Raw genomic sequence first — 19,791 nt, 5'->3', positions numbered from 1 at the left:
CTTGCACTGTCATCACTATAGAATAAATTAAATTATTATAGAAAAATTATTAAATTTGTGTACATCATGGAACATTCAACTACGCTTGTTACTCCGCGACTAATCATGCTAATACACAAGCGTACAGCGCTACTCTACGCATCCATATTGCGAGGTTATCTGCGTACAACAGCTTACTACGCACAGCCACGCAAAGAGTATGTTCCACGATGTACACGAATTAAGTAATTTTTCTATAGTGCAAGTAAATATGTCCTTGTTTGCTGTTGTTTAGAAACGTGCCCCCTCCACACCAACAAATACATGCACTGATTTTATCTGGGCTGCAAGCAGCAATACAATCCGATTATTATGTTAAAATCCCCCCAACACAACTAACATGCAACTGTTGGACAAACAGAATCACAGCAACAACAAAGGAAAACATGTTTACAACAAAACAATAAATACAACCATAAAATTTAACCAGGATATAACTATTACCAGTAATGAACAATTGTAGTTTAAATCCATACACCCCCCCCAATGAGGACATGACCTTTATCTCCCACACAAGGAGTGTGAATTTCAAATAGAGTCACCCATTCAGGTAACTCTATATGGATGTGAAATTCACATCAGTACTCCCTGTGTGGATGATTAAGGCCATGCCTTCCATACAAGGCATTAGCCAGAGGGGTGTCCATGTGTTATTTGGACGCCCTGTTTTCAATTTGGACACCCTAAAATTCTGATTATTATAATGTAGAGAGAATAGGAAGTAGACACCCTGATTTTGTAGAATAAGGTATTTTTGACCATTTTGGACACCCTAAAGACGCCCCTCTGGCTAATGCCTTGATTCCATATGGGGTGTATGGATTTAAACTGGAATAAAATGTACTAAAATAATATGATAATCTAAAAACACCCTCCAAAACACAAGAAAAATTCTACATTTAAAGGTAAATTTTATTCAATCAAAAATGCTCAGATAAACCAACAACCAAAATAGGTAGAATCCAACAGTCTAACCAGGATTCTGATCTTGCCAATAATCCAAATAATTACCATTCAAAATCAGCAACAAAAATTGTTAAAAATTCATTCTAATTGATTCGTGGAACATTCACAGCTATACAGTCATCTCCTATCTAATTTTTGTGTATCATCATTTTTCATATAATATTGGAAATACCCAAGTGCATGAACAAGTTGATTTTAATAGTTGACTCATATCAATGATATGTAGTTGGCAAGATAATATATAGAGAAACTGTGAATGTGAACACATGAAAGCAAAAGGTCACATAGGTCATGGCTAGCTGTGTGGTGTTGCATCAATTATGTGGTAATAAATTCTGTGATATGCACAATGTGGGAGTATACAGAGATCAAATTGATTTTGATATAGTGGCATACATGTAAATTATATTATAACATGGGCAATAACAAGTACGCATAAAAAATAGCAATAATGCACAGTGATTAAAGCACATTCTATGCAGAACATTACACACTATTACGCATCCAATTTTTTCGTAATACGCGCTGTCACTTATATTTTCTCTTAAAATTCCTTTATTTTGCAACAATTAATAATTAGAATAAAAATGTTATAGGGTGTTATCATATTCCTGTACACCCAAATAATGTATCCTCAGTAGTAAAAACGTTTTAAAAATAGTGGGTCTCAGGCAAATTATTTGGGTGTAAAAATATATACTGCACAATTACCCTTTGTTGCTTTAAAAGTCCAATTTTCTTTGGGTTTTCTGCATATTTGTACTATCTCGGGCAAATTATTTGGGAGTAAAAATAATATATGCTATACAAATACCCTTTGCCTCGTTAAAAATCCAATTTTCTTGGTGTTTCCAGCATAAGCCAGTAAAATGAACAAGTAAAACATAATTTTTGTTTTTAAACAAAATTGAAGACTGGAACAGTGGAAGTTAAATTTGATTGATTTCCATGAATAACACAACACAATTTGTTGCATGGAAAATAATTTAACTGGATGAAATGATATATATGTACAGTTGTACACACAAATGTAATATTTTCACCCACCAAATTACCCAACATATAAATTGTAAAAACGAAATAACAAAATGCTTGTAATGCACAATAAATAAATGTCCATGGGGATTTTTCTTTGATTGTGGTTAGAAGTCCACATTCATATCATTATTGTGTCTGCCAGCTCCATGGCAATGGTAGCAGCATTGACATGCTCTTACTTTAGACTCAATCCAAGTTCTGTCATTCAACATAGATAGCATGATCACTATTAAATTCAATGGGTTTTGCTGGGAGGAAAACATAAGCTTTGGACAAGGCTAGCTCTATGTTTTCAGGGACCAGCTCAAATACCTTACATGCAGATGAATTAACTGGTGCAAATATATAATTTATTTCAATTATTTCCTCTTGGAAAATAATATACAGTTGTGATGGGAATATAACAATTTGGAGATATATTTTAAAAGAAAATATTAGCAAACAGTGTGAAAACAAAATATTATGGCTATACCATTTAAAAAAAAATTGGTAAATACATATATGATTTTATACTTTTTAATTCAGCATCAGAGTAGTAGCCTATTAGACAGGAGCAATGAAAACTGAGCTTTAAAGAAAATAGTGGCATAATTAGAATATTTATGTACTACGCAGCAAATGGCTGTCCCAATTTAATTGCGGGTAAGCAAGGACTTTTTAGACCAATATGGATTTTTAGCCGCAAAATTTTGGATTTTAGAAATTTAGAAATATTAGAATTTAAGGAAGTGAAAATATATTTTATAACGTTTATGAATTACGTTAAAGACTAGATTCAATTTTTATTAACATTCAAATGACGTGCAATGGTCGTGCATTGTTTAGTAAAACATGCATTGTTTCGTAATATAATAAAATGGCGCATGCAATGATATTTGTCATTTGAAGTACAATAAAATCATATCTAGTACGGTATTTAACCTTTACATAATATTGTGACACTTGAAGATATGGAATTCAATGACACATTTGTATTGTGCATCTCGAGGCTGAGGAAATGAATTGGGAAACTAAGGCCTAAACAAAATTGTTTGATTGGCGTAACCCGACCGACCCTAAAAATAGGCCCGACCCTAGACTTTTTTTTCTTATTTTTTTGCAAAAGAAATTAAAAAATTTAAAAAAAACATCTAAAATTAAAAAGAAAGAAAAAAAAGCAATTTACAGCATAAAATGTGTATGTTACACCAATCAAACATTTTTTTAGTCCTAAGTTGACAGGAAAAATTAATACCAAGATAACAAATGTGCAGTACAAAATGTTTTAATTTCCTCTTAAATAGTGTAAGTTAATACAGAATTTATGTACAATGTACTAATGCTATTTTAAATTTCTCTTCCCCTTTTTCAGCTAGCAGATATGACAAAATATATACCGTACACCTGCTGTTAAATCAATGTTCAACAAATGCATTCTCAAAAAGTGAGTACTGTAGGAGTACTGTATTTGAGGGAAAAGGTTTGTGTATTAAAAAACAGGATTCCGTTCGAAGAGTTCAGCTGAAAAAGCCGATAAATGCCATTTCAAACTTTTTGCATAAAGATAAAGACCACCAGCAACTGCCCTAGCTTTTAAGTGATACCCTACTTTAAAAAATACAATGTATATTTTTGAAACTATGATCAAAAACATCACATATTTTCTAATATTCTTTACATTTGATGAGTTATATTTACCTCTATCTCAAATCAAGGAAAATTAATATATCGGTTTTTGCATTTGAACTGTTCATTTACAAATTGCACGTCAGAATAGCAAGTTACCATGATGAATATTATGAACTTTATTATCACATGCAGGCCTTGCCATCTAGATTTTAAAGGCGAGTGGTCAATCACTCGCTAGCATGATGCTAGGCGAGTGGTAAAATCACTCTCGACATTTTAATCGAATCACTCGCTAGGTCTGGAAAATTATTCATATATATACTAATAGTAATATGGAACAATATTACACACTGTTCACAAAGCTTCGCAACCTTTCTTCGTATCCGGGGTTTAAGGCTAACTTATTACGGTAGATCGGACACAGGATACACTGAAGTGCTGAAACTTGCATGTAAATTGATATTGGATTCAATTTTGGGCGATTCGCAGCGAGCAATATTTAGTGTCTTTGGCGAGTTTAAAATTGCTTGCTAGAAATTGAGTTTGGGCGTGCGGTGGTGAGCGAGAGCGATCGCTTGCCTCAAACGGCAAGGCCTGACATGCATGCTTAAGGAATCGGATAGTAATGTTTGCACAGTATTTTTGTGGGACCTGAGAGCACATCAGACATATCAAACACAATTTTATGCCAAATTATTAACGTTTGATATTTAACCGTCATCGAAGTAAACTTTATAAATCTAATAATACATGCATATACTTAAAGTGTATGTAACTGTAGCCATCCATCAATTGAAAATTTTGACCTCTCATATTGAAGATATACCTTTTTTGGTGATTTTAGGGGAAAAAAATCATATGATGGACAGCTTTTCATCCCAGCTACATACACACTTTAAGTACATATCATTAGATTTATACAATTTACTTATAGAGGACTGTTCTGTTAAATTTCAAAAATATAAATTTTTAATAATTTACCATAAAATGTGTATCATATCGCAAATTTAAAAAAAAAATCAAAATTATTTGATATCAGAAGGACATTACTGGTTTTCAAAATGCAATTTGATTTGTCTGATGTGCTCTCAGATCCTACAAAAATTATGAGTAAATAAAACACTGTGTGCTGCTGACATTTCCTAATTGATCATTTTCACTTTGTTCCACCAATAAAGAGCTTTTAATACTGTTAACAGTACTGTACATGTACATGCCAAGGCAAAGTTCAAATAAATTTACACTACAAGTACTATGACATTGTAAAATTTCCCGCCTTAATCATACATGATCGATCAGACTGGGCTGTCATACCTATAAATAAAAATAGACAAAGGTTGCACAGTGTACTAGTATAATGCTGCTGCAGGCAAAAGCATGTGGTATGCATATGTACAGATCAACATAGGAGAAATATTATGCTAACAGACATCACAAACATGGTCATTGAACCATGATATAATTGGTTTCAACTTGCCTGTACAAAATCTCATAAAATTCTATACATTTTTCCAGCAATTATTAAGAACAGGAAAATTAAACAAATGAATTTGATGAAATTGGAAGAGGAAACTAAAATTAACCAAAATCATGGTTTGAATGTGGTTACATTGTTGTTAAATTTACAAAAACATAAAAACAATTACTTCAAATCATATACCACAGTGAGAATAATTAATGTTGTTTTTCAATAATTATATTTCAAGCAGGAATGCAAGTGGACAAAATGAAAAGGTTAAACAACCAGATACAAGTTGCCTAGTGACACTGGTCACAAATGGTCTTGCACAAATACAACACGAGACCTCCTTGCAAGTAACTTTTCAACCTACAATCAGGTATTTTTGTGTGTATTATTTTATCTCTTATGACACAGACACTCAATTATATTTGAAAAAGCTATAAAAGTATTCTTGTTTTCAAGATACCATTATCATGATGGATGTGAATCATCGTGGGGGAGGCACCAACCATGATTGGGGGCATCGGGTCTGATGGGGGGGGGGGGACAAGTCCTTTTTCTGCAATTTTCCTATGTCACCCTGTGCCACTAACTGCACATATATGAATAATGAATATGTTGTTGTTTTTATTTATATTTTATAACGGGCAGGAATATAAGAAGACAGTGTGTGAGGTGAAAATCAACAAAATAGGAGTACTACTACCAGGTATCCTTTAGTGGATTATTTTTATATTCAATTAACTAAAAACCTAGTCATTCATTGAACACATTACTACATGTAGAGTAGACTACTTTCTATTCTAGAAAAGACAGCACAATATTATCTTGCTTTGCTAAATGAAACATAGCTAAATCCTAATCTATTTAGTCAGTTCTAACTGGCAATAAAAATCATATTTTAATATTGTGCAATTTGAGGGAAAATGGGCCAAAAACATGCAATTTGGCATGTGTTCTTATTGTAAACCAAGAATTACCCCCCCCCCCAAAAAAAAAACCCAACCATTGACCAACTATTAAAATTGGACTTAAGTTTCATTGCCTGTTCGAACTAACTAAAGGATTAGGAATTAGATATATATGTTTCATTTAACAAAACAGGAAAATACTTTTTTAATGAAAAAAAAATAGTGTTGTATTTTTCTGGAATAGGGAGTAGTAAATCTGAAGTGAGGCTACAGCATCACAATCTTGTATTATGTGCAAGGATTGGGCTATTCCAGTTGAAATCCACACTACCCCTGTGGAAGATTTTGGAAATATCTTCCACAGGAGGAGTATTTTTTTTAATGTAATTGATCAGGGTTTAATAATCATCTTGAAATACATACTACCCTTGAATTATGGCTTTACCTATATCATTCACAACTGGAGTGAGTATTTCAAATGGAAGTTACCCATTTGTCTGTTCTATTCAAAAATCATACTCCCTCTGTGGAAGACTTTAGCTAAATCTTCCACAGGGGTATATAGTGTGGATTGTAAATGGAATAGCTCAATGACTCCATCTTGAGATGGCACACAGCGTAAACACAAAAGTTGTGTTAAGATTAACGATTGTCTGACAATCATAACAACAAACCAATAATCTGATTGACTGATTACGCGTCAAGACGTTGGTCGGCACAAAGCGGTGCTCATGAAGGGAACACAAAGCCATACATTTGTTGCTCATTAACAGGGTGCTCGTTTTGATTAGAGCAAGAGAGTGTTGTTCTTTTCTGAAAGTACAAATAATGATATATTATCTAAGGTCTAAAAAAATTGTTTGATTGGCGTAACATAAAAAAAAAATAGGGTAGGCAATTTTTGTTAAATTTTTTTTACACACATTTTAAGCTACAAATTGAGTATGATAAAGGCTTATTGGAACTTTTTTTTTTCTTTTTTTTTAATTTTAATTTTTTTTAATTTTAATTTTTTTTAAATTTTTGTATATTTTTTGCAAAAAAAAAAAAAGTCCAGGGTCGGGCCTATTTTTAGGGTCGGTCGGGTTACGACAATCAAACAATTTTTTAGGCCTAAGCGTAATGATTGATTACAATTAGTTGGTGATGATGATAGTAATGATGATACATTTAGTCTTAAAGTTATCACCTATTTACTTGATATGCCTGCCAGTTCCACTTAAATGAGACGGTTAAAGTATATATACATTACGTGACAATCTTCACACTCAAGTATAAATGGTGGACATTTCAAATAAATAGGTAACAGGTTTCTGATGTGAGATCAAACTTCAAAAACAAAAAGAGCATCACTCTTTTATAGTCTAAAAACCATATTTTTGACACGATCTGGTCAATGGGGGCCAAAGGAGGCATTTTTGAAAATTGAGTTAACTTTAATTATTACATTATACATATAATAGACTATCATTTACTGAAAACACCAAAGGTCTAGCATACTTGGTTCAAAAGTTAAGAAGTTTTTTGATGTCTATTTTCTTATGTATTTTATTGGTTTTTTTACTCCATAATTTTACCTTCATCTCAGTTTCAAATTTGCCGCCTTTGGCCCCCATGGAGCAGATCGTGTCACATTTTGACTTAGTAACAAATTCCCCATATTCCTCGGCCCACAATAATCACTTGTACATGTCCCAGGGATTTTGAGCACTAGAAAATGAAACAGCACCCTTTAAGTTGATTACTTCATCTCATTTTTTATAATATCGTTCCAAGCTGCAGCTGTATTAAGTGGCAATCCTGCGAGTTGCTGGTCCTTTGGAGACAACGTCCAGATGAGATCACATTTATGGTGTCCATGGTTGATGGTAAGTTCACACTCGAATATTTGGGTATGCGATGCAATTGTCTTGCTTCATAATTCCATACTGAGGAATTCTCAAAAGGACTAACTGTAATCCTATACTTGAATGGGTAAGGAGGTACATGTCTTATTTGGTTAAGTTAGACAAAGTGATATTATGTAAATATGTCATCTTTAAGTTGTTGATTTATTCCAAACTTAATTTGAATAAAGCCCATTTGAGTATAGGATGTTAATTAATCTCCATTGTAAAAAAAATCCAAAGTGTTTGTCTCAGATATCTTCACGGGGGTTTTATTGTTCTTAACTGAAAATGTCTGTCTTCTTTGCAGCTTATTCTACCTGGAATTTATGTGAAAAGAAAAAAGGTAAGAAAAACATAAGTGATAATATGCTGAAAGGCATATACCGGTCCAGTCATTTTGCCAGCAAAATAGATTTCAACTGTGACATACTTAAATGAAAAGCAAACTTTTCACATCAAAAATTCTACAAGTTCAATTCAAAGAGAAAGGTAAAAAGAAATCCAACATGTTCTCCTTTTAACTTTAAAAAGACTAAAAGAAGAAAAGAGTTTCAAACAGAACTCAGCCAGGGTCACACTTAACTACAAGTTACATATCCTATCAAACAACTGATAGGTTGATCGTATATTTTGTAGTGTTGAATGAAATAACTGCAAGTCCCTTTAATGAACAGTGAAATGATTATAGCTATTTTCAACTTAATTTATTAAAAGGTAGAACATGCAAATTATTGTGAAAATATTATGCTTTTAAATTGTATTCAAATACGGATTTTGAAAAAAATCATGCCACCTGCTTTCAATATTATGTAATTTGGAAGCATATGCGTTCAGTATAAAACTTATTGAATAGTGAATCAAGGGTTCATCAAGTGAAATTGTAGAATCACCCAGTAATATCACTGTCATCCGTGTAATCATTAATTAAGTGTTGCCTCATTAAAAGAAATTAGCAACCTGAATGTGTGGTCACTCTGTGACATCATTACAATACGGTCATCCAGTGACATGACAGGGGTCGCTTAATGACAATTTGTGGCTGTGACATGACCCAAAGGTCATTTGATGACATGATCTGAAGCAGTAACATGATCCAACGATCACATGATGACATGATCTGTAGCAGTGACATGACCTAGAGGTCATTTGATGACATGACATGTAGCAGTGACATGACCCAGTGGTCACTTGATGACATATGTATCAGTGACATGATCCATAGATCACGTTATGACATGACCTGTAGCAGTGACATGACCCTGAGGTCACTTAATGACATGACCTGTAGTAGTGGCATGGCCCAGAGGTCACTTGATGACATGATCTGTGGCAGTGACATGACCCAAAAGGTCACTTGATGACATGACCTGTAGCAGTGGCATGATCCAGAGGTCACTTGATGACATGGCCTGTAGCACTGACCTGACCCAGTGGTCACTTGATGACACAACCTGTAGCAGAAACATGCCCCAGAGGTCACTTGATGACATATGTAGTAGTGAGTAGTGACATGATCCAGAGGTCACGTGATGACATGGCATGTAGCAGTGACACGAACCAGAGGTCACTTGATGACATGACAGTTAGCAGTGACATGACCCATAGGTCGCTTGTTGACATGACCTGTAGCTGTTACATGACCCAGAGGTCACTTGATTACATGACCTGTAGAAATAACATGACCCAGAGGCCACTTGATGACATGACATGTAGCAGTGACATGGCCAATAGGTCACTTGATGACATGGCATGTAGCAGTGACATGATCCAGAGATCACTTGATGACATAACCTATAGCAGGTAGCAGTGACATGACCCATATGTCACTTGAGGACGTGACCTGTAACAGTGACATGACCTAGAGGTCACTTGATGACATGATCTGTAGCAGTGACATGACCCAGAGTTCACTTGATGACACAACCTGTAGCAGTGACATGACCCAGTGGTCACATGATTTGTTACTTGTAGCATTGAAATTACCCAGTGGTCGCTTGATGACATGACCTGTAGCAGTGACATGACCCACTTGTCACTTGATGACACATACAACTTGTACCAGTGACATGACCCAGTGGTCACTTGATGACACAACCTGTAGCAGTGACATGACCCAGTAGTCACTTGATGACTCATCCTATAGCAGTGTCATAACCAAGAGATCACTTGGTAACATATGTAGCAGTGACATGACCCAGAGTTCACTTAATGACATGTCTTGTGGCAGTGACATGACCCATAGGTCACTTGATGACATGACCTGTAGCAGTGACATAACCAAGAGATCACTTGATAACATATGTAGCAGTGACATGACCCAGAGTTCACTTAATGACATGTCCTGTGGCAGTGACATGACCCATAGGTCACTTGATGACATGACCTGTAGCAGTGACATAACCAAGAGATCACTTGATAACATAATAGCAGTGACATGACCCAGGGTTCAATTAATGACATGTCCTGTGGCAGTGACATGACCTAGAGGTCACTTGATGACATGACCTGTAGCAGTGACATGACTCAGTGGTCACTTGATGACACAACCTGTAGCAGTGACATGACCCAGATGTCCTGGTGACACAACCTGTAGCAGTGACATGACCCAGTAGTCACTTGATGACTCATCCTATAGCAGTGTCATAACCAAGAGATCACTTGGTAACATATGTAGCAGTGACATTACCCAGAGTTCACTTAATGACATGTCTTGTGGCAGTGACATGACCCATAGGTCACTTGATGACATGACCTGAGCAGTGACATAACCAAGAGATCACTTGATAACATATGTAGCAGTGACATGACCCAGAAGTTCACTTAATGACATGTCCTGTGGCAGTGACATGACCCATATGTCACTTGATGACATGACCTGTAGCAGTGACATGACTCAGAGGTCACTTGATGACATGACATGTAGCAGTGACATAACCCAGAGGTCACCTGATGACACAACCTGTAGCAGTGACATGACCCAGTGGTCACTTGATAACATGACCTGTAGCAGTAACGTGACCTAATTGCATCATACATGATGGGTCACTCAGTGATGTTACAATGATCACTGATATGCCTCGGTGACATATTTTGGTGACCCACTTTCATACCTTAAAATTTCACAGAAGCATCACCGATGCAGGCCTTCCATATAATATCACCACACAACAGAAGTCACTCAATAAAACTTGCATTGCAGCAATTCCTCAAGTAAATCTAATAGCACAGCATATAATGATCACATACTTGACTTACCAAATGACGTTGATTTGCCCCTGTGTTACAGCATTTCTTTTCGTATGTACATCTGTCACTCTTACTGCATACACTCCGTCGTGCGCTTGAGTCGCTTGGTTCACACGTATGGTTGTTCGACCACGTCCTCCAGACACTTCGCCATATTTGATACGGTTGTTATCCTTAAACCACTCAATGAAGGTGGGTCTCCCCGGTTTTGTATCGTAATCAACAGATATGGATGCGGAACCGTACAGTTGGACGGATTTGTTATTCAACCCTGACGTGATAACAGGATCTGTTAGAGTAAATGAAAATTGTTAACCGTAGTGCGTATATGCCGGCATTGCCTAACATTATCGATCAAAATGTATGATATACCTAACCCTATATACTGTGTTGAGTGCACGTATTATATATAATAGGCATACCTGTTTGATAGGTCTCCCATCCAGATGTCTGCGCTCCGGGTCTGTAATCACTGATAACAATTTCTAATGGCTCCATTCTGTTTAGTAGTGGTACTATACCCTAATAGCTGCTGAACTTGCTCACAAAAACAACTTTGTTGCGTCCTGTTAACGGTTTTCACTGCAATCTTGACCACTGCGATCAATGCGAATATAGATGTATTTCACTGGCACGCATCTACAGTCTCCTCAGCAGTCGCCAGTTTAATTTCGCTTGCTGTAGACTGATGAGCGAACTCAAACCGGTGGCGGTGGAGACTAGCGCTCATCCTGATTTCGGGACTGCTTACGTATGCCATTTACTATAGCATAATATAGGCCTACATTGTATGCATCAAAATATGGAACATGTACATTATTGGCGGGAAACCACCATGTGGTGGATGAAATTGTTACATATATTTAATACGAATCTGAAGTATCCAGTGTGTTGTTACTGCTGTACAACATTATGGGGAAATAGGCTCCTACATTTTAAAGCTTTTTAAGCCGGAGTTACGAATAGCCTATAAAAACTATAACTATGTATTTTTAGCAGAAGTTGGATAAAATGCATGTCGGCCGCAAAATGTAGTGCAAACAGGGTAATTTTATAACATCACACGCGCAAATAACCAGAACATTCCTATTCCTATATGCTCTGATACCCAGGAAAAACAACGTTTTAAAGAAAAGGTTTAAATATCGGGTTATAGGGTATAAAAACGTTATAATAACATTAATAAAAAAAAGGCATTTTGAAAAGGTGATGCAAAATATTCTAACAGAATGTTATTTAACTGTTGACAAATTATTTTGCAAAAATGTTTGCCCAAAATAGGCCTATTTTACAATACCGTTTTTAAAATATATTCATGATTTTTTACCCAACATTAAAATGTTATAAAAACTTCATGAATAAACGTTTTAAGAACATTTTGTGTTTGCTCGGCATTCTTTGGTTACATATGGCTTCAAAATTGATGGAGTTTGTTTTCCATTGGTGTGAAAAAGTACGAATTCTTTAGGCCCTGAATCGAATCACAAAATATATACGGGTGCCTAATAGATTAGATTGGAAAATAGAAACTGTGGAAAGGTAGAGAGTAGGCCCTAATTGTCACGCCATTGAGTTTTGTATGTCCTTTAAGAAACTGCCCCTGGAATATGTTCTCATCCTTTTTTTTTATAAAGAAAGATACGTATCGTTAAGTATATTTTCTTTGTCTTGCATGCTCGCTTGCTTGCATGCTTTCTTCCCCCTTTTTTTTCTTGGTTGATTAGGATCATCAGTTGCTGTGACTATTGTACATATGTCATGTGTCCAGCTTCAAGCTGAAACACTGAAATGCTACCACAAATTATACAGCAGAGAGAGTTGACCTCTTAAACATACAATCAAATGTCGGTTTGTAATAACATTTTAATAACTTTCAGAAAACATTTTTGAAAACTTAATACAAAATATTCTAACATAATACATGTAAGTGTTGACAAAATATTTTGCAAAAAGTTTGCCTAAAAATATTTTGCAATATATTTTTAACGTGTTGATCGGACCATTGACCGCTGTACTGGCTTAGCAGAATGGTCGACTGCAGATCCGTCGGATAACGCTTTTTCAGTGGGAAATGAATTTTGTTGCTTGGATGATGTCACGATGAGGTTAGCATTTATTCCATATTGAAAAGCGTGTTCCAACGGATCTGCACTCGACCGGCCTCTTCGAGTCTAAGTGTTCCAAATAGTAGAGTTAACGTTCAAAAAAACATATCCATGGACTAACTTCAAATGGTTTCCCAGCAAACACAAAACGTTTAAATATCGGGTTATATAGCCTAAAGGATATAAAACATTTTAATAACATTCAGAAAATATTGTTGAAAACTTTAATGCCAAACATTCTAACATAATATTATTATGTGTTGACAAAATATTTTGCCAAAATGTTTGCCCCAAATTATTTTGCAATAACATTTTGACAACTTTTTTTTTTTTTAAATGGTGTTGAAGTGTTTTTGTCTACGCCAAACGCAGTTTGGAAGAGGACTATAAAATGAGCTCCAATGTTCTGTGCGCACAAATTGTTGATCAAAATATTAATTTTAACACTTGGCGTATAGATAATAACATCACTGCTCTTCTCCATCTGACTTATTAGCTCAGTTGGTAGAGCATCGGTCCGGTGATCCGAAGGTCCCAGGTTCAAATCCTGTATAGTCGGTGAAATTTTTTCACTGGCTGTCATTTATGTATGTGTTGACTTGTGTTAAAAACCTTTCTCATATTTACTTTACCACATATATTAAACTTTATTTCACCGACTTGACTATTGGCTTCTTTTGTTGATTTATCATATGCTTTGATGGATTTCAATGGGACTTGGACACAGTGGTCCTTGGGTACATTGACATGTGTGATGCCAACATGTGTGAGGTCAAAGGTCATGTAAGGGTTACTTAAGGTCATTATGCATTTTTTAAATGTTTTCCCAAATGTTACCCCTTGGCTTCTACGGTTGACAATTTCCCACATGCGTTCATGGATTTCAATGGGACTTGGACATATTGACCCTTACATTGAAATGTGTGATATCAACATGTTTGAGGTCAAATGTCATCTTGGGGTCACTTGATGTCATTCTGCAAATATAGTAATATTGTTTTTAATGTTTTTAAAAATGTTTTTGAAAGAACCACGAAAGTCATCTACTGGTCACTTGAGTTACTTGCATATGTTGCATCATGCCTGTCAACAGGTGTGAGGTCAAAGGTCATCTAAGGGTCACTTGAGGTCATTCTGCAAATACGTTAATTTTTAATGTTTACCGATAACCTTCCGAGGTATATCCATTCATCTATACATACGTTCCCTCATAACCTTGCCTTTTCTGATCGCATATCATGGCGTGGATACGTATTTTATGCACCGCGTAATTTACTTATCTACTTGTTTCATGAAAACATTTTTCATTAACTTTAAATATTACCAGACAAAACAAAACAACAACAAAAAAAACCAAAAAAAACAAAACCAAACCAAACAAAAAAACAACAACAACAACAACAAAAAAAAAACAACAAAAAAAACACCAAAAAAAAAAAACCTTTTCACCAAAACGCGTTTATAACACGTTTATAACGTTTTAAAACATTTAGTGTTTGCTGGGTTACTAATTTACTTATAATGCATATCATGTTAAAATTACGCTGGCCTCCCGATCAAGATTAGATGAAGTTATTAGACATCCGTTTTGGTTTAATACTGCCCTTAAAAATGTGAAGTATCCATAATCAATTGTTCGTATGCTTTATTTTAATACAGGTGTGGTCTGGAGTCAAGCCACCATTTGCAACACGTCTTGGTCATCATCAGCTGGCAAGAAATATGAAATAAAAACAAAGGTATTTATTAGAATCGTTTTTATTTTTTTATTTTATTTTATTTTTTTTTTTAAATTGCGAAAATGTGCAGTTTGTGGTGTACATTACTATCCAGATGGGAGAAATGGTGACTGCAATTGGCGGTAACGATGCTGATGAGGATGACTTTGAGACAAGGGTGAAGATAACAATAGTGATGGTGTTATTGTTCAATGAAATAGTATTTAATTATAAAGCTGATGGTGTAATGATGATAAATAATGATGATGACCAATATAGAGATGAATGTAGTGAAAATAGCTCAGACAATGATGATGGGATGTTGTTGATATTAATGATGATATTATGATGTTGGGGAAGTTGATGGGGATGGTGAAATAATGATGGTGATGATGTCAGCAGATGGTGGTGGTGGTGGTAATGGTGACGGGGATTGTGATGATTATAATGATGCACAATCATAATTTTGATAACATATATTTGATCGCAATCATTTATTTGATTAAAATTTGCAACTTACCGTATAACGCTCACTGTGCAAATTGACGAGGCCTGTCTCCTGTTGAAAGGGTCTTCTATCACCACCTCAAATGTACGCTCCTTTCTGATATTTTTGAGATTTAAGGATGTCCATCCACCACGTATCATATTAGTTTGTGTCTCCAAAACTCGTGGTGATGCTCCATAACCTCGATGGAATAGCCATGTGATGTTTACTGGGTACTTAGCGTGTCCATATTGCACCCTGAGTGTAGTAGAATCTCCATAGTACACCAATCTTTCCTCTGGAAGATGTTCCAAGATAATTGGCCCTGCGAGGTAGTGGGAAAAATAGGGAGTCACAAATTGCAATATTGTACAATGTCACGGTACTATGACCAAATTGGTACAGATGGGAGATTTTGAGCACAGGTGTTCTCAGTCAAAGGTGTTAGGGTAGGCCTATGAATTTGAGTAATATATGACACCTATAAACGTCAAGGGCGGATCCCGGGTGACCTGCGTGGCCCCTCTTAGAAAAAAGGAAAAACATTTATTTGGCGATTTTGATCAACATTTTTGGCTCAGAGGGGGTTCGGGCTTCACCAGAATGGCAAATAGAGATTTTGTGTTCGCTCATGAACGGTCTCCCTTGCAACAACCTGGATCTGCCCCTGATAAACACCGTACTATATTTATACGGTTGAGAAACCAGACACAGTTTGACAGGTAGGCCTACATACGGTCACTCCCCTCCCCCGGCAAGGGAACACTACTCTTCACTAACGCGATGTCACCCATATGATAAAGGACGCGACGGTGGGATGTAGCATATCTCGCTAAATATACATGTAGCCCTGCACCGAAATATTTGTAGGAAAGTTGTACTCGACTACTCCTCTGTAATGATGAATTGAATGAATGAAATCGGTTTTGTTCAGACTAAGACATAAAAGATCTTCTCCTGACTGACTGGTAAAAATCCTACAATTTATTATTATGGTCGTGGTCTACATGAATGGTGTTGGTTGCTATGAACACGCAATCACACGACATACTTGATTATTGACACTCGGGTCGTTTCACCATGTAAAATAGAAGTACCACGAAATGTTAGTTTTGATAAGATTCATTATTCTTACCTGATGTTTGTGCCTCATATGCCACACTTTCAGTCGATTGTATTGATGCTGGCAAGTCAACGCTATACGTTTCGTTCTGAGAAGCCATTACGATACAAATCGTATCGTAAAACTACATGTAGGCTACTGTTCACTGTACTGCCTGTGCGCCAACAGCCAATTAATGAATCAGGCTCGTCGGTTAGAATTTCGGCGCGAATTAGGAATGGATTATCGTCCAGATTTCCGTAAAAAGATGTGCGTGAATCGAGTTGATTCTTGTTAATTTCCAAAGGCTATGCAGTAGGTAACTTATGAAATTGCCAGAAAAATGATATTATTGCAATATTTAAAACTGATTCTCATGAGAGCGACAAAATCCTATAGCCCGTGCTTGCTGGAATCGTAAGTGACGTGGCCGCTGTCGCCAGTGTTGCTGGTCTACATCCACTATTTATTTTTTATTTATTTCACAATATTTCAACAGGGTAACCTGCTCAATAAAAATTGATTTTCAGCAGGGCCCTGCTTAACGTATAAAACAGTCGGGGGAAATGCACACAGTCGAGGGAAAATGATGGGGTTACTAATTACGCCCGGGTAATTACGGCGAGCGAAGCGATCCGAAGACCCGTGCCCCCTCCCAATTTTGAAAACATGCGGACACCACTGATGTCCAACCCACTCAACACACAAAAGACTTCGCTGCTGTTTATAGAATGACGGCACAGTGGCGTAGCTGACGGGGGCAGGGGGGGGGGGGGCAATTTCCCCCTGGCAAACCCTATTTGGGTCCCCGCCCCATTTGGGCCCCGCCCCCTAGCGCAAGGAAAAACTTGAGAGGAAAAAGGAGAGAGAGAGAGAGGAAAAAAGGGAGGAGAGAGGGATAAGAGGTGAAAAGAGATGGGGAATGAGGAATTCGTGCGCCTATAACCCTTTTTTTTTTTTTTTTGCTCTTCACTTTTCAAACCACCGAAAAAAAAAAATTGGGTCTAGAAGAGCAGTTATTCCGCCTTAAAACCGCTAGATTCGGGTCTATAAAGTTGGCTCCTCTCGTTGTTTTTTGTTCAGCACGATTAGTGAATGGGCGCGAAACTTTTATAACACTATAAAAGAAAGGAAATTCCCGACGATATACCGTGCAAAACAGCTGACTCAACTCATTGACGTCACTTAAATCTGCACTAACAACACGTTATTTTATATTATTATGAGCTTGCGCGGATTTTTGCTAATTTTTGACACTCGCATTCCATTTAATAATCGTTTAAAGTTAAGTTCGATTGGTAACCTTTTTAGGAGTGTTCATTTATCTTTTTTATTGTGAAAATGCAACCAATCATCCAAACAGGTGAAAAGAATAATTCGTTCGTTTACAAATAAAAGAAGAAGCATAGTATTTAGAGCGTATTTTCATTTTTCGTGTTGTGTTGTTATTTGAATCAAATGTTAAGTCATTCAGATAGTAAACTATTGCAAGAAAAATGTACACACCACACAAAAATAATGCAAATTCCTCTCAATTGTTTCCTTGATCTACTCTGTTTGGAATATTTACATATGGCAGACTACAGGCAGAGAAATAGCTGCTCTATACATATCAGTATGGTCTTTTGTTGAAACAATTGTTAAAACAATACACATGTCATATGTAGCAGCTATTACTTGTCTTGATCCATGACTGATGTGGCAATGTGTTTTGTTGCAGTATGATGACTTAGTTTATCAATATTTAGCAGATTCACAAATCGCAGCCCTGTAGATTGGTATTAACTTCACATGTGATCAGAATTGTCTACAATAGAGCACTGCTCTCTTGACTTGAAAGTTCAAAATATCGATTTATTTGTTTATTTATTCCAGGCCAAGCTGATGGAGGGGGGGGGGTGCGAATATATGCAAATGTATGTTAAATATGTGACCTGCTGTGATCCACTCAGGCCAAAGTCGGAAATGTTGAAAATTGAGTTACTACCACTACAAACTTGCTCATTTGCTGACGTCTTACTGATGTTGAATCCAAAGGTCTCTTGAATTCTTGGTTGCAAAGTTATGAACCTTTTATTTGTCCATTTTCTGATGTTTTTTATTGTTTTTCTCATCTCAGTTTCATTATTGCCGACTTTAGCCTGATTGGATCAGATCTGGTAAAAGGTCTAAAATTTCAAGACTAGATTCACAGTTTTTTTTTCTTGATTAAAATTGTTGAAAAAAACACCCAAACAAACTCACTCTTTTGGTGGTCCACTCTTTACATTAAGTGAATATCCTTGCGAAAAAGGTCAAAGTCCCACACATCCCCCACCCCACCCCCACCATTACATCCTGCCTACGGACCTGGTTTATTTATTAATTTATTTATGCTTTTTATTATTTTAACAGTTATCTGGTTGAATCACGACTATGGTCTGCACACACTTTTCTGCTTCTACTCCAAGGTAACTTCACATGTGGATGACACCGATCTTCCAAAATTCAAATCCACTACATGTACAGTCCACGTGCCTTCGACGTCCTCAGAGTACTTCAGCTTGCAGCTGGTGACACCGTGAGTAACCTTGGTTTTCTTGGCTTTTATTATTTCATCATCGTACTCCCAAACAATAAGAATTTCACCCTTGCTCTCGGGCGGCATTGGAATTCCACATGAATTTTGACAGATGGGCCATCTTCAAGCGTGACATCTTCAAGGTCTTCGAGAATGACAGGGTCTAGGAGAGAGGAGGTAACAGAACACGTGCTTTTAACAAGTTAACCCAGCAAACACAAAAAATGTTTTGGTTTTATTCAAAACACTTCATTAACATATGAATGTTGGTTTATATAAAGGTCATTAAAATGTTTTTAAGCGTTTTATAAGAAAATACACTATAACAACACTTTGTTGTTGTGTGTGTTCAATCGACAAAACAAAGCAAGGATAGCTGGCCTAGCCTAGACTAGGCCTAGCCTACTGATGCCTAGCTAGGCCTATGTATCGTGGTCTATTTCCTTGCGGGTTTAGCAGGGTCTATATACTTCCCAAGCCAAGGGCCTGAATACAAAAAATGCCGTTTTAACCAATCAGGTGCAAAAAACCCCAAAAACAAAAACAAACAAAAACACCCCAACAACAACAACAATAAAATAAAATATGTATGAGGTGTGTAAAAGTAATATAAACTGTTCTTTATTCGGTTCGGGAGATGGCGAGAAATGTTTCCCAAGT

At 36.3% G+C, this 19,791-nt stretch overlaps 2 protein-coding genes and 1 long non-coding RNA gene across 3 annotated transcripts; 1 reads left to right on the top strand and 2 right to left on the bottom strand.

Moving 5' to 3' along the window:
* Positions 1–930: 930 nt before the first annotated feature.
* On the bottom strand, positions 931–12,105 carry LOC140170138 (uncharacterized). Its single transcript, XM_072193460.1, has 3 exons — positions 11,582–12,105; positions 11,169–11,448; positions 931–8,230 (listed from the first exon to the last, which is right to left on the bottom strand). The coding sequence occupies exons 1-3, from the start codon at positions 11,655–11,657 to the stop codon at positions 8,227–8,229; spliced, it is 360 nt and encodes a 119-aa protein (XP_072049561.1). The 5' UTR covers positions 11,658–12,105; the 3' UTR covers positions 931–8,226.
* On the top strand, positions 5,760–19,065 carry LOC140170140 (uncharacterized). The gene is made up of 5 exons (XR_011861499.1): positions 5,760–5,822; positions 7,801–7,892; positions 8,221–8,256; positions 14,924–15,003; positions 18,966–19,065. It is a non-coding gene; the product is annotated as an uncharacterized lncRNA (long non-coding RNA).
* LOC140170137 (uncharacterized) lies at positions 14,757–17,121 on the bottom strand. The gene is made up of 3 exons (XM_072193459.1): positions 16,605–17,121; positions 15,503–15,794; positions 14,757–14,974 (listed from the first exon to the last, which is right to left on the bottom strand). Exons 1-3 carry the CDS (start codon positions 16,690–16,692, stop codon positions 14,971–14,973), a joined length of 384 nt encoding a protein of 127 aa, XP_072049560.1. The 5' UTR covers positions 16,693–17,121; the 3' UTR covers positions 14,757–14,970.
* Positions 19,066–19,791: the final 726 nt, after the last annotated feature.

This window comes from Amphiura filiformis, chromosome 14 (genome assembly GCF_039555335.1).
Source record: "Amphiura filiformis chromosome 14, Afil_fr2py, whole genome shotgun sequence".
Lineage (NCBI taxonomy): Eukaryota > Metazoa > Echinodermata > Ophiuroidea > Amphilepidida > Amphiuridae > Amphiura > Amphiura filiformis.
Note: the sequence above shows the minus strand (reverse complement) of the source record. Positions and strands in the feature narration are given on the sequence as shown.

Bases quoted from the DNA above. Each gene is read 5' to 3' on its own strand.
- LOC140170137 (XM_072193459.1), bottom strand. From the start codon at position 16,692: ATGGCTTCTCAGAACGAAACGTATAGCGTTGACTTGCCAGCATCAATA. The intron at 15,795-16,604 runs GTAAGAATAATG...ACTACCTCGCAG, and splicing joins ATATGAGGCACAAACATCAG to GGCCAATTATCTTGGAACAT.
- LOC140170138 (XM_072193460.1), bottom strand. From the start codon at position 11,657: ATGGAGCCATTAGAAATTGTTATCAGTGATTACAGACCCGGAGCGCAG. The intron at 11,449-11,581 runs GTATGCCTATTA...TTACTCTAACAG, and splicing joins ATGGGAGACCTATCAAACAG to ATCCTGTTATCACGTCAGGG.